This window comes from Nematolebias whitei, chromosome 2, assembly GCF_014905685.2.
Source record: "Nematolebias whitei isolate Nwh7 chromosome 2, NemWhi1, whole genome shotgun sequence".
NCBI classification, from domain to species: domain Eukaryota; kingdom Metazoa; phylum Chordata; class Actinopteri; order Cyprinodontiformes; family Rivulidae; genus Nematolebias; species Nematolebias whitei.
Window position 1 is genome coordinate 46,024,866 of NC_056499.1, and position 15,972 is coordinate 46,040,837.

Below are 15,972 nucleotides of genomic sequence, written 5' to 3' on the forward strand. Positions count from 1 at the left end.
TATATATATATATATATATATATATATATATATATATATATAAACAGCGCCTTTTATATTGGTAAGTTATTTTGAAGGAATGGCCGATGTCCAATATTTAACTTTATCACTAATATCGGCCGATACATGCCAATAATATCGTACATCCGTAGTTTTACCTTATCTCATCTTCTCTTATAAAATATGGCTTCCAGTATGTCGATGCTCTGCAGAGAAGGAATATTGTCAAGTTGTTTTTGTTTTTCTTTCTGTTGAGCCCCTCTCCAAGAGTCACCACAATGAGTGAACTTGCACAAGTTTTGGCAATTTTTCTATGCCAGATGCCCTAAATGATGCAACCTGGACTCGAACCTGCAGCCTCAGGATCACAAAAGCCGGCACCGACCCCGAGTTACTACAGTCCCCAGAAGGATTGTGATCAAGAAAGCTTTTAAAAATTAAAGCGTTGCGACTTTAAAGTAGAAAATTTACAACTAAACCTCACAAAAGTCTAATGAGCAGAAACCGGAGTCGGTGTTGGTGAGTAAACTGTAAGAGATGAGCTGAAGGAGAAGACTTTCTTCAAAGAAAGGCAACATAAGTCATGAAGAGCTCAACAACAAGGTAAAGGGAAGAAAGTTTCAACGAGACAGCGACTGGACATAATATGTTTCTCTTGTGTTGTGGAGCTACGGTTTGTCCAGCCCTCCCCACAAGTGCCCAAAAGAAGAGAACTTCTGCAGAAAACAGTTTGCCATCACCTGTTTTTTTTTATTTTTATTAATAATACAAATAACTCAAGGAACAACATGAGCTCCTGATGTGCCATTAATGACATTAATTGTAGTAACGTTGATGTACTTCTGGTATAAACTGCATCCTTCAATAAAACAAGCTAATTCATGCAAGTTTCAGACTGTGGCTCATTATTAGCCTTCACTTCATTTTAAATGACTGATTGGTATTGAGGCATATAGATTAATGTAGGTTACATATCTGAGCTTCTCATGCAGTTTAAAAAGCTCTTCCACAATCTTCACCCTCACATTGGTGCTAAAAGAGAAGACATTTTCCTAATGTGCCTCAAAAAGAAGTTGTTGCAGCACGGAGTGAGATCAGTGTGTCTGACTGGATCTGGACAGGTTTGGTGGAGGACGTCACAGCACCAAACACCATCAGCAGGAGGAGGAGGAGGAGGAGGAGGAGGAGCAAGGAGGTGAACTCCGAGTGGAAGGAGAGGAGAAGGAGATGGAGGAGGAAGCTGAAACAAAAAAACGTAAGTTTTAATCTTTTTTTGTTTCTTTATCCTTTTTAATCACCCACTCCAGCTCATGAGCTAACAGCTGTTCTGTTTGCTGTGTTTAGGCGTGAATCCGTTCGCTAAAGAAGCAGGTTCACCTGTGACACCATCGCTGACACCAAGTGAGTCAAAGCTCTATTTATTTCCAGCACTGGTTGTCATTTTAAGAATTTAAATGTTTTATTTGTAGGGATGCTGTCGTGGAAAAAAGGGATTCCCAAAACAACCAAGTGTAGACGTGATCAGATTCATTACAAAGCTTTGCAGCCAGCAATCACAGACGATCAATACAAGTATAGCTTATCAATGCCTTCACCTGTCTGAGGCTCTGACCCGACTTCTTGAACCAAAAAAACAAAAAAAAAACAATCAGTTTTGTCGAACTTAAAGCAGCCAGACTCCTCCCCACCCTGTACGGCTGTTATGAGAACCCAGCTGCAGCTGACCGGTCACACCAAGACTAATTATTACATAGAATGTTTAAATATTATTCACAATCACAGCAGGGAAAATTATAGAGCATGGTTAATGCATATAATACACACTCCCTTGACAGCTGCACAAATCTTTTGTCAGGTGCTTTGAAATGACAGATGTTCAGCCGATGTTGGCAGCTAATTTCTGAATTGTAGCTGAAGAGGATCAGTGAAGTTTTTTGAAAAGGGGCGATGTTTTTACTAAAAAATTAATTTGTTTACAGCGTTTCCCCGAGGTCACTTGCCTTGACAGGGTGCTCATCTCTACAAGGAGTTTTGCTGACAGGAAGTGGTGAGGGGTGGGGGTCTGAGTTGCGCGCTACTTTTGTGCGGGCAGTTCTAGGGGCCCCGATTTCTGTAATTTTGGGAAATCGTCCGAGGGCAGCACGGTGGAGCAACTGGTAGAGCTGCTGCGTCTCAGCGAGCAGGTCCTTGGTTCAAATCCCGGTCAAGGGGCCTTTCTGGGTGGAGTTTGCATGTTCTCTCCGTGCATGCGTGGGTTTTCTCCGGGTACTCCGGTTTCCTCCCACAGTCCAAAAACATGCATGTTAGGCTGATTGGTAACTCTAAATTGTCCCCAGGTGTGAGAGAGTGAATGGTTCTTTGTCTCATTTGTCTCTATGTGTCCCTGTGATGGACTGGAGACCTGTCCAGGGTGTACCCCGCCCCTCGCACAGTGATTGCTGGACATGGGCACCAGCGACCCCCGTGACCCAAAATTGAAGAAGCGGGTAAAGATAATGGATGGATGGATGGAAATCGGCCAATACTTGCATGAGAAACCAATTTAACCTATTTTTTTTTTGTTTTAACAACAATTGTCTGAACTTCATTTATATTTCAGAGCACTACCTCATGGCCAGTGTGGTTGGGGGGGGGGGTTGTAAGAGGGTGCGTGAGAGAAGGCGAGCGCTACGTCAGTAGCTTTTTAGTTTGCGTGTCTGTATTGTGGGACACTAGCTTAGCACTATGTCAGTGCTAGCAGCTGTTGACGAGGGTGGGGGGGTTGTGGGTGAAGGTAGGCAGGGTGCTCAGGTTTGTTGACAGGGTGAGGTGGACTTCTTGAATAATGGTAGGGACACACTGGTTTAACTACCGGGTATAATGTTTTTTGTCTCAAGTGATGTCAAGTTTTAGCAGAAATCCAAAAAGAAACTCCATGTCAACTACAAAACAGGCTTGTTGACTCCAAAAAGAGTTGAAATAAAACAAAACAAACAGTCTATATTCTGTAGGTGAAAACGTTTTGCTTCCCATCCGGGAGCTTTCTTAGTTCAAAGTCTGGAGAGCGTGGAGCAACGTTGCCAGATGTTGAGGATGGCTTGAAATTTTCATACACATTAACTTTGCATTTTAAAGTGTCTTCGAATGTTCTCCTTCTGTAGCACATCATTATCAACTCTGCATATTATAGCGTTTAATGTGTTTTTATCTTAAAATAACCTAAGAGTTTAAAAACACTCCCTACAGAACAACGCCTCCTCTGGTGTGGAGGTCAGGACGAGCCACCTCCACTGAACCGTCCTCAACAGCAGTCAGACTGACTGTTGTTATAGTTATTTACATTTGAGATGTTTTAATGTGCAATACACCAGACTAACATTGTTCTGTTCTTTAGTTCATTTGTTTTTGTTATAAGGTTTGAAAAAATAAAATCCGTCAGACTAAACTGTCTTCTACAGTTTAGTTTCTCCAATTAAGAGGTGTGAACATAGTCCTGTTGCAATAAATGAATAAATCAATTGATCACATGATAAATGAAAATTATCAACCTCATTTTCATTTATCAGCTGTATTGTTTCTTCATGTCTCTCTCTTTCTACTGAAGACACTGGATGACAACAGGCTCAACTCCGGTGCTCTTCACTGACCCCTCCCTTTCTCTTTTATCTTTAAAATCCATTTTTACCGTCCAAAATTGCATTTTTGGATCATTAAAAGCAGCTGAACTACAATCTAAGCTAACAGGCTGACCTCAGGTGATAACACCTCCGTCTTGTCAAAGCTCCAAAATTCACGGTTGAAACCCGTGCCTTCGTCTAAAATGTTGTTAAAGAAGCTGAGAACTTGTTTACTGATTTTTTTTTATTAAAAGCTTTGTGTGACAAATGTTATACTAAAGAGCTCAAACCACACAGAGCGTCAGCCATTCTGAGAACTGAAAAAAACAGGAAAGAGCAACAGCCCATGTCACGTCAAGGGGCCTCCCTCCCATTTATCTTAAAGAGACACGCTGCTCTCTCCATCACTATCCATCCTTTGGTTCAAACAGTCTTATACTGTCATCCAGTTGTCAAAAAAAGGTACTAGACACAAACAAATTAACAAACATTTCTTCTTAAAGTTGACAATAATTACTAATTATTGTCAAATTTCAAACAATATTATCGTTTATCACAAACATTTCTGAGACAATTAATCGCCCATCAAAATTTATTATCGTGACAGCCTATGTGAACATTTGGGTTTTGGGGTTGTCTTTGGGATGGACCTGTCTTGTCTAAGTCCTGTTGGGTCCTCAGACAGAGGCAGGGTTCATCACTTACAGTAATAATCTTAATTCGGCTGTCACTCAAAACTAGTTGTAAAATATCAAAATTTCAGTTTTTATTTTATTGTAACGTGGTGTTGGTGGACTGTGACGTGTCTCACATTCTGCACAAATGAAACGGCGTGATAAAACACAAAAACCTCTTCGGTTGCTTCTTTTTGTGACTTCTTGCTGAATTGAAAGAATGTTTATTTATATTTGTTTCAGAGCTGCAGTCAGGGACATATAAAGTGTTTTTTTTTTTTTTTAATTATTATTATTATTAAAGTTTATTTGATAGTGACTGATACACATTAACGTAGACTAACTGAATAAAACAGCAGTTCAATGCCTGTATCGTGGTGCCTATAGCGTGAGCTAATTTGCAGCACTTTTATACACAGGATATCTAAAATACTATTAAGAAGTGGAATGGCAATAAAAGAGTAAAAGAATTAAAAAATAATATTAACGACATAAACAGAGTCATACATATCAAACAAATGGATTAAAACAATAAAATACATTAAACATGAGTGCAATGCTGTTTTTGACACAGCCAGAGTTTAGTTTTTTTTTTATTATTTAACATATTAAGTCTGGTTACAGACTTTAAATTGGCAGAGTGAGTTCCAAACTGCAGGTCCTCTCACAGAGAGAGCACTTGGAGCAAAAGTGGTTCTTTGAAAAGGAACCTTGCAGTCGCCATTTACCGCTGCTCTTGTAGATCTGCTGTAGCCCTGCAGTTTCTGTATACAATTGCTTAATAGTTGTGTGCAAGTCCATTTAAGCATCTGAAGATCAATTTTAAAAAATTGCAATTTATAGAATTGGAAAATTCTAAAATACCGAACTTAGCTAAAATATTACAGTGCTGAAACCGGATTGGTTTTTGGTATAGAACCTTCAACGCCCGATTGTAGAGACTTTCCAATGGTTTAAGTGCAGTTTGGTGAGTCTGTGACCAGACAGTAGCTCCACAAGACAAATGTGAGAGAATCATTGAGTTGAAGAACATCTCTGCACAGTGAAGTGTCAAACATTTTCTAATAATTTTTAAAACGATTTATGTTTGATCTAACAGTTTTGCAGATTTTATCAACATGGTTCTTAAAGTTTAATTGAGCATCCAGAATTATTCCTAAATATTTTTCCTGTGATACTTGTTCAATAGAATCTTTGTTGATTTGAATATGCAAGGACTGTGATGAAGCTTTCTTTACTGGAAAGCAAATACACTTTTTTTTGTGTTAAGAGTTAAGCAGGAGTCATTTAGCCACGCTGATATTTTCTGTAAGCTGTTGTTCAGTTTTTCACTGACTACGACACTGCTTTTACCTGATGCGTGAATGATAGTGTCATCAGCATACATTTGCAAATTAACTTCAGGACAAATTTTAGGAAGATTATTAATACACAGGCTGAAAAAGATGGGGCCTAAGATGGTTCCTTGAGGAATCCCCGTTTTGATTTTCGAGAAAAGAAGATTTATTATTGTTGATGACCACACGTTGTTCACGATCTTAAATATGACTGAACCCAAGAGAGTGATCGTTCTGAACAATGAAATGATGAAAGCTTTGACATTAGTAAATTATGGTTCACAGTATCAAAGGCCTTTTTTAGGTCGAGGAAGACTGCGCCAACAGTTGGTCCTTTGTCAAGTGATTGCTTAACCTGTTCTAGCAATAAATAAATGGTGGTCTCTGTCGAATGACTGTGTCTGAAGCCAAATTGGAGAGGAAGTAAAAGATTTTTATGTTTTAAATATGTTATCAACTGTTCTGAGATAACCTTCTCCAACACCTTTGCCATGACCAGAAGGAGGCTTATTGGCCTGTAGCTGCTGGTTTCATGAGGGCTCCCTGATTTCAGAAATAATTTCACTGGTGCTTTGTTTCAGTGCATCAGGAAATTGTCCTGTTCTGATGGAAGTATTAATTACACAAGTTAGAGGCTCTACTAGGATATTACTGTATTTTATTTTTGAAACGCAGCATCTAGGTTATACATGTTCTTAGCAGAGGACATGTTCATGCTATTAATAGCTCTTTGAACAGTAGATGAATCGACCTCTAATCTCAAACAAATCAGAAGCATTTTAGTTGGTTTCCTATAAAGGATATTTGTTTGGACTTGTTGAAACTGTGATGCTAAATCTTTAACCCATGAATGGAAAAAATAATTGAAAACTGAGTAGGATCAGTTAAAGGTTTTCCTTCTATTATGAGTTTAATCATTTTTATCCCAGTTCATGTTGTATTTTGTAATATTTAGTGTGGAACGTTATTTATTTTGCTGATGGTGCTGTTGTTCTCTGCATCTGAGAGATTTCTGTACTTTTATTTTCAGTAGGTAAAGGTGGACGAGCAAATCCCTTCAAGGTAAGGACCTCCTGTCATTTTTTAACACCAGATTAGATGTTTTGAAACAATCTGATCGTTCACGTTCATCACTTCCCTGCAGTAAAACAACCACTGAAGCTTCAATTCATATATTTTATGTAACATTTTTATTAGTCGAACAACAAATTAAAGATGATTTTACATCAGTGCCGACCATAAAGCTTCCTGTTGTAGCTGACTGTATAAAATGAAAACTACTGATTCATATTATCCAAAGTGTAAAACTATCTGTTTTTTGATATTTTAGCAAAGATAATGAAGTCATTTTATGTCAGCAGGGGGCGATGTTGAAGCATTTAACACAATACAAGTTCCTAATCAGAATACTTTTGTCATTATATAGAATTGAATATAGTTCAATATACAGATTTATATTTATTCATCCATCACTTTTAAGACAAAACAACAGTAGTCGTGCTGCGATGTGTGGCACCACTTCCTGCTTTTAGCTGTTTTATGTGAACGACCTGCTCCGTTGTTTGTAACTGAGGTGAACGACGTTCAGATCTGCTTGTGTTCGACTCCTGGGTGTCTGAGCTTCTTCCTCACGTTTGGTCCGTTCAGGTTTCTGCTTCTGGAAAACTCACGTCTCCATCCGGTCAGCCTCGAGTGACGAACATCCTGGACAACATGACGTCCAGCAGGAAGTCTGCTCCAACCAGTGGGCCTGCGGGGAAACCAAATAAAAACCCCGTCCTCAAACCACTGCCCCCCAGGTCCAAAACCAAGGTAACAACGGAGGATTGAAGTAGTTTGCCTGATCCGGTCTTTACGTTGAACATTCATCATAACTTTGATTTTTATTGTCTCTGAGCTGCTGCATGCACGGAGAGCTTTAGTTTTTAACCTTTTTTTTTAAAATATTATTCATGTCCTAGTTAAATAAAGATGGAAAAGACAAAAAAATGTGACATTTTGTTACTGTGAACTCATGCAGGCTCATCACAATAAAAGTGATTATATCAGCACAGTTGTTATTTACCAGTCTGAAAACAGCCAGTGAAGGTACATACCATTACTTCCTGCCCAGTTGGACAAGTTCAATAAAAAATAATCATTTCAAGCAGTCACATTACATAAATACTATTACAGAATGCAATACACGACTGTCATATGCAGTTTATATGAAAATTGTCAAACATTTTCCCCCAGATGTATAATATTATTATTATTATTATTATGTTATTATTATTATTATTATTATTAATACTTTATGGACTCACTGGCATTTGAGCCTCTATAGAAAAGCTTTTTAACTCTGTGTTCTTGTTGATTTTATGTTTTCATATGGATCTTGTATTGTGTCTGAAATAAAGTAAATGAATGAATGAAATAATAATAATAATAATAATAAAATCTCAGCGACTCAGAGTTTTTGATTAAAAACTCTTGAATCTATTCATGTTTGGGTTGTGGAGGCACCTGCGACACTCTCCAGCTCCTCCTGGGACAATCCAAGGAGAAGATGTAAAACCCAACCAGTGGTTTCTGGGTTTTCCCTGGAGTCTCCTCCCAGTGGAGCATGCTCAAAAAACTTCCAAAGAGAAGCATCTAGGATGTATCCTAACAGATGCCCGAACCACCTCAACTGACTCCTTTCGATGAGGAGGAGCAGCGACTCTACTCCGAGGTCCCTCCAGATGATGGAGCTCCTTCACCCTCTCCATAAGGCTGAGCCCGGCCACCCTGTGAAGGAAGCCAAGATCTTGTTCTTTCAGTCATGATTCAAACTTCTTGACCATAAATGGAGGCTGGAACGCAGACAGACCAGTAAATCACGAGCTTTGCCTTTTGACTCGGCTCTTTCTTCACCACGACAGACCAAAGCAACACCTTCATTACCGAGGACGAGGCTTGAATTCATCGATCCATCTTTTGCTCCATCTTACCGTCACTCGTAAACAAGACTCCCACTTAACTGAACTTGAGACTTTGTCCTGACCTGGAGGGAACATTCCACTTTTCCCGGTGGAGAACCATGGCTGTAGATCGTCCCAGCGCACGCTGAAGGTCATGGCCGGAAGACGCCACTAGAACCACATCATCAGCATAAAGCAGAGATGAGACCCTGAGGACCCTCCTCTCTACGACGTGCTAAATGTTGGAGAAAAATATTCTCGCTTTATCTCATTTACTCAAAAAGGAGCCACACTCGACCACAGGAGAAGGTTTCTCATATTTTCAGGACCGGTTACACAGATATACAGGAAGTACACACATGAAGACCAGTCACAAGAATCTGCCGTGTGTGCAGCTTGTTTATATACTGTTATCAGTTCAGCTGAGTTCAGACTCAGAGGCGTCCTTGGAGTGACAGCTGCACCCAGCTCCTCGTCCAGCTCCCTCTGCTGACCCAAACATATGGTTCATGGGCAGAGTTAACATTCTCAGCCATAGTTAAAAACATCCATAACCTTTGACCAAAACCCCCTAACACGAACAAACACCACGAACAACATCAGAGATGAGGAACAGCCCTGGTGGAGTCCAACCCACACAGAGAATGTGCACGTTTAAAAACATGCATTTATTTACTTAACATTTTGTTTTAATAAATCTTGAGACTGAGGTGAATTACTTTGATTAAAGTTATTAAAAGTTGTCTCCTACTGTTGAGAAATGCAGGTGAATCAATTATGATCAAATAATTTCATGACCAGTCTAATAAACTTTATTATAATTACCCATTTTGTACTTTAAACAATCTTACTGTATTGTTTTGTGTATTGATGTCCCTTATGTTTATATTTGCTTTATTATTTGAGCTGCTTATGATGTTTGTGTTGATTAGATGCATTTTTGACGTTTTCGGACTCGGCTACAAGGTTTATTTCTTTTATTTCTTTTAGTTTGTAAAGCTTTAGTGTTGACTAGAACGACCCAAACCATACTATTTCAGTGAACTGTTCAGCACTGCTATGTTTTCTGGGATATTTTCAGTGTAAAATGTTTAACTTGGGACTTTCCACTCGTCTCTGCAGACTCAGTCCACTCTGCTGCAGATGACCGGCGCCACAGCGGCTCAGAAGAAGACCCAGGAGAACCATGAACCCACTGCAGAGCAGCAGAAACCAGCAGATGTTCCACCTCCAACCTCCCCTGCAGAGGAAACGGAAACCAAGAGGTAAAATATTTACAAAGATTAAAGTTGTCCATCATATGGACACAAGTTCCTGTCGTATATTTTGTGTTTGTAAATCAGACTGTAGTTGTGATTTGAGTTTTGTAACCATGTAAAATAAAATGTCAAAGTTCTGCTTTGAACAGCTGTACATAGGATTGTGAGTGTAAAAAAAAACTTGTATTTGTAAAAACAAAATTAAAGGGATGTGGTGGTACAGAGGTCGAGAGGGCGAGCCTGTGATCAGAAGGTTGCCGGTTCAACTCCCTGGACCGACGACATCAAAATGTGGGTGGGAAAGATGAAGCACCCAAACCTGCCTCCATCCTCATTTGCACTACTCTGGGCCCTTGAGCAAGGCCCTTAACCCCCATCATCTGCTCCCCCGGTGCTCTAGAAAGGAGCTCTCTGCTCCACACAGAGGGCTGTGGTAGCTCGGTGTCTGTGGTTGAGTCATGAAGGACATCCATCGTAAAAACAATCGCCAAGTCTTCATGTGTTAGTTTGCTGTGGCGACCCCTGAAGAAGGGAGCAGCTGAAAGAAGAAAAAAAGGAAATCTGTAAAAATTAACTACACAAGTTACAAAGTTTTTGTTTGTTAAGGTCTGTTTACAAAAGCAAAAAACTATGTAAACATCTGCGCTCAAGTTCTCTAAATCATATGTGAATTTCCAACTCTGACGGGATGTTTCTTCCTCTCAGCTGATTGGTCAGTGTCATGTCAATCACATACTGAACAATCCAATCAGAGAGCAGAATGTTCGGCTGTCGGGGCGGAGCTTTACTGAGCTGCAGGTCCTGGAAGGACAAAACATTCCACTAAACCATAAAGTAATGCCTACCTGAGCCACAGATGCACTGGTGCCGTCCTCCATCTTGTGAGTGAGTGTGTGCATGAGTGTGGGTGCGCACGTGCACAGGTGCAGTCTCTGTGAGACTGGCTGTGTCCACCGCTTTATTTCGTCTAATTAAAACTAACACTAAAGGACAAATATTTATATGCTCCAGATTTTATATTTACATATATAATTTATTTTTTAAATTTAAATCTTTATTTTACCAGGAAAGAAATCCAATGAGATTATTAATCTTCTTACAAGGATGTCCTGGGGATGTGCAAGATGCAAACAAGCAACAGTCTTAATAACAGTAATATTACAATATTTACAACAAAATATCCAGTAATAAGACATAAAATACAATGCAAGTTTAAAAAACATCACAATTTAAGACACTTAACGTTACAGGTGCAAGATGTGACTAAAACCTCTGTCAGTTTTTGTTTAAAACCAGTTAAAGGAATAAAAGACTCCGACCTCAACTTAAGCTGCATAATTCCAAGACCAAGGGCCCAAATAAGACAAACTCATCTTTGCTGATTCTGTGCACACAAAGTGTACTTTAAACCACAGCCAGCCCTGAGACTGTGTGTTCTGCAGTGAAATGAACTTGGAGTTGATATATTATGGTCATTTTCCTTAAATGGATTTGTATATGTAAATATACCAACGCTTCATCCTTCAAATATTGAGTGAAGTCCAGCAAGGGTATATAAAGTATGATGGTAAGTCCTAGAGGGTGAACCTGTCAGAGCAACATGGTAAATGGGCTCCAGTTTAGCTAAGGTAGTGGGGGGTCGGGGGTCAAATCTATAAATTGTGCCCTGAGATGACTTCTGTTGTGACTTGGCTATAATATCAATAAACTGAATTGCGTCTCCATAGTCCAGCTGTGAAAAAAAAACTAACTTGCTAGCATGCAGGACTAGTTTTGAATCACGAAGAGCATTCTGTAAGTAAGGGTGTTGAAATCAGTCTGAAGATTCGAGTGTGCGGCATGTAGAGAGTGCGCTGACGTATAGAACTGTATCATCAGCGTACACGGTAAGAGGAGAATTTAAGATGATCATAGATCAGATGCAAAGACTTGTCTTCATTTAGTTTTATTTTTCCCTTGAAACTCACAAAGTTCTTGCTGTGAGAGTCAGTTTCAGGGGCCTCATGTATCAAGGTTCTTTAATGTCATTCACATCACATGTGGTACATGAGGTGGAACGAAACTGTACACATGGTTCCAGTTACATCCAACAATAGCCAAAAATATAAAGTACAAAAAGTATAAAAAGAAACCGTATATAAGGATCTAAGATACGCTAACCAACAATAATGTAAAATAATATGGTGTATTAAACAGCAGCCTGAACATGAGTCTGTTGTGAGTAGATGGGTATGAATACAGCAGCTTAAAGGCAAGAAATCAGCAGCATGGATGATCAGCAGGACAGGTTGCATAAAACATGGAAAGGTCGCGTGCACCAAATTCCACACACATCAGGAGGATGTATCAATATAAATGTTGTGAGGGTGTGCGTACAGATACACACATGTCTGACCTGCTGTGAGAATGTGCTTACCTCCACACAAACGTTTTCAGTCTGCAGTATCAGAGTACAAATACTGAAACATAACAAAAATACACTGAAATAAGACTGAGTTTGGTTTTCTGAACTTGTTGTGTTATTGAAACACAATGTTCTGTCAAGCGTTTGGGTTTTTATGAGTTAAATCCGTTCAATGAAACTGAACTACATTTAGTCTCAAAGAACAGAACATCTAACACGCCTCAAAAATGATCAAAACAACCGCACTTCAGCATAAACTGTAAAGTTTCTTAAGTTTATGTCACAGGTAGATGTAAACACACGCCTGCGAGGTGCGTAAAATGTGTGTGAACTGTGTAAGTAGCATCACAAAAAGTTGAATCATGTCATCAAGTCGGTTTCTTTTTGGAAGAACCGTTTCGTCTTTCATCTGAAAGATTTTATCAGTCTGCGGCCTGCCAACAGGATCTGTCATCATTCAATTCAGTTCAATTCAATTCAGTTTATTTATATAGCGCCAAATCACAACAAAGTTGTCTCAGGGCACTTTACAGAAACATTCACATCCATCCATCCATCATCTTTACCCGCATCTTCCTTTTTGGGTCACAGGGGTCACTGGTGCCTATATCCAGCCATCGTTGTGTGAGAGGCGGGGGACACCCTGGACAGGTCTCCAGTCCATCACAGGGTCACATAGAGACAAACAACCATTCACTCTCTCACTCACATTTAGGGACAATTTAGAGTTACCAATCAGTCTAACATGCATGTTTTTGGTCTGTGGGAGGAAACCAGAGTACCCGGAGAAAACCCACGCATGCACGGAGAGAACATGCAAACTACAACCAGACAGGCCCTGGACCAGGATTTCAACTGACAGCCTTCTCGCTGAGAGGCAGCAGCTCTACCAGTTGCTCCACCATGCTGCCGATTCACATACATAGAAAAGCCAATTAGTAAATGTTTACTATCTAAGGAATCCAGCAGACTTGTTGAATCTTCACTTTGTTGCAGTCTCTCATCCTCAGCAAGCACAAAGGAGATAGTGGAAAGGAAAAACTCCCTTTTAACAGGAAGAAACCTCCAACAGAACCAGGCTCAGGACAAGCAGTCATCTGCTTTTACCGGCTGGTTGAGAGGACAGGAAGGAGAGACAGACGTACATAGAATGGTAGGTCCAGGTATAGGTCCAGGTGTACCTGAAAGACAAAAAAAAAAACACATGTTAAGGATAGAAGAAAATTACAAATATATAACAGGTTGAGCAGAGTAAGTAAAGACAGTAGCAGAGTGAAGAAGTGTGGTCAGTTTGTCCTCCAGCAGTCTAAGCCTATAGCAGCATAACTAAGGGACAGCTCAGGAAACCCAAGCCGACACTAACTATACGATTTATCAAAAAGACTTAAGCCTAGTTTTAAAACTGGACAATGTGTCAGCCTCACAGACAGAAACTGGAAGTTGGTTCCACAAGAGAGGAGCCTGAGAACTGAAAGATCTGCCTCCCATTCTGCTTTTGGAAGCTCTAGGAACCACAAGTAAACCTACAGTCTGAGAGCGAAGTGCTCTGTTAGAAAAATATGGAACAATAAGATCTGTAATATAAGATGGAGCTAGGTTGTTGAGAATTTTTCTAGATTAGAAAATTTTGAATTCTATTCTGGATTTGACAGGGAGCCGAAGGAGAGAAGCTAAAACTGGAGAAATATGATCTCTCCTACTAACTCCAGTTAAGACTCTGGCAGCAGCATTTTGGATCAAGTGAAGACATTTTAAAGAAGTATTTGGACATTCAGATAATAAACCATTGCAATAGTCCAGTCTAGACGTGACAAATGCATGGACCAGTTTTTCTGCATCTTTTTTATAGCACCTGATTGACGTGTTTCAAACCAGTCTGCTGTGGAATTCCCAGAAACTGGCTTTACACATGCACAATGGGACCATATGTCCAAAACAATCAATCATTAGTGCATAACATGACAAAAACCCGTTTTGGATCAGCACAACACCACCAAACTCAGGAATGGTTTAAAAGGTTTATTTTTAGTGCAGCTTTTTGTGGAGGTCAGGGTCCAGGTGGAGGTCCGGTCTGTAGAGAGAGACAGGTTAGTGACTATGAAGAGGGTGAGGAGTTTTGAAACTTGCTGTGAATAAGTCACTAACCTTCTCAGTCTGTGGTTGGGCAAGAGCTGAAGAAGTGCTGAACCTGGTGACGTCACTTGTGCAGTGAGAGCTGCAGCAGGAGAACAGACCGTGGTGCTGAGCATGGTCCGTGGAGAGCAGATCCAGAGACAGGGTCCAGTAAATGTTGTAGGGGTCATACACAGAAGATCAGAGAGCCGATACCAGAACCAAGACGTGATCCAAAGGCGTAGTCGAAGGAGGAGAAAGATAAGGTCGGTACCGTGGTCAGATGTAGCAGACAAATCCAGAAAGGCCAAGGTGAGGAATCGAGAAACAAGGCTGAGGTTTGTGGTCAGGAGTCGGAACAAGGTACGCTGGATTTCTACTGGCAAAAAGCTTTCAGTAATCTGGCACTGAGTGAGAGTGGAGCTGGGCTTGAGAGGGGTGCAGAGCAGGTGAACATGATGAGAGCTGATTGCTGTGACAGGACAGAGTAGGCGTGGTGCAGGGAGACGGGCAACACTGAACTGAACATGGAGATAGACAACGAGGGGAGCATGGAAAACTAAACAAACGAGCTGTGGAAGGAATGGGCAAAAACGTGACACGACTATCAAATGTTATGGGCAAACGGGCACTTCATTCTCCCTGAGAAGACAACGGTGTTGGATCCGCAAAATAATTAACGTCTCACCCACGATGTTTCCTCAGATTAACAAGGTGCAGACCATCACATATCTGTTCACAAAGAGCTACGTATAATATATGTGAAAACACTGACGTGACATAAACTAACTCTAAAATGTTGTTCAGAATCACCGTCTTTCATCAGAATGCCGTTGGTCTTGAGGACGTAAACGGTGCAGGTTCTTCTTGTGACTTGAACAATTCATTAGTGAACATTTTTTTGTATTTTGTCTACAGTACACACTTTACATGAAAACCTTTTGTAAGTTACCATTCATTCATTCATTCATTCATTCATTTATTCATTCATCCTTTATTTATACAGGTTAGCCTCAATGAGTCACGAGGACTCATCTACAAGAGAGACCTGTAATCCAACTGTAGTACCAGTATGTAGAAATGTACTCTGGGGGTGGTTGGGAGGGATTGCTGCTCTACACCCTAATCTGTAGGTGTAGAAAAATAAATTCAGTCAAAAGATTTTTATTTTCTTTAATCCCTGATTTAATGTTTCTGTTCAGTGCCCTGTGATGACTTCTGTTGTGACTTGGTGCTATATAAATAAACTGAACTGAGTTGATTTAACTGAGGAGAAATGGTTTGGATTATTAAAACTTCTCAGATTACAAAGAAAAACATTTAACTCTTTTAATTGTGTAACTTCAGGCCAAAGACGGGCTTCCAGCTGTGGCTAGAGGAGAACAGGAAGAATATTATTGCTGATAATCCAGACCTGGATGAGACGGACATCATTAAGGAGGCGATGGCACGGTTCAGGACACTGTCAGCGGAGCAGAGACTGGTAAGAAACTCTGACAGGTTCAATCTTTACTAAACTGAAATGTTAGACATTTTGTAAGAGAACACTGAAAATATGTTTTTAGCCTTTGATCATTGACCCTGTGATACCAGTATCAAAAGTCAAAGCTATAATAGCTTTATATAGACATCTGATGGAATAAGTGTT

General features: G+C 40.0%; 1 protein-coding gene across 1 annotated transcript in view; it reads left to right on the forward strand.

The window, feature by feature from the left end:
• Positions 1-15,972, forward strand: part of wdhd1 (WD repeat and HMG-box DNA binding protein 1) — a 59,079-nt gene that overhangs the window by 34,789 nt on the left and 8,318 nt on the right. Inside the window, 8 exon segments of the mRNA XM_037697707.1 lie at positions 572-603; positions 1,094-1,101; positions 1,162-1,255; positions 1,345-1,401; positions 6,638-6,669; positions 7,255-7,419; positions 9,672-9,814; positions 15,672-15,807. Of these exon segments, the coding sequence (XP_037553635.1) occupies positions 572-603; positions 1,094-1,101; positions 1,162-1,255; positions 1,345-1,401; positions 6,638-6,669; positions 7,255-7,419; positions 9,672-9,814; positions 15,672-15,807 (667 nt within the window).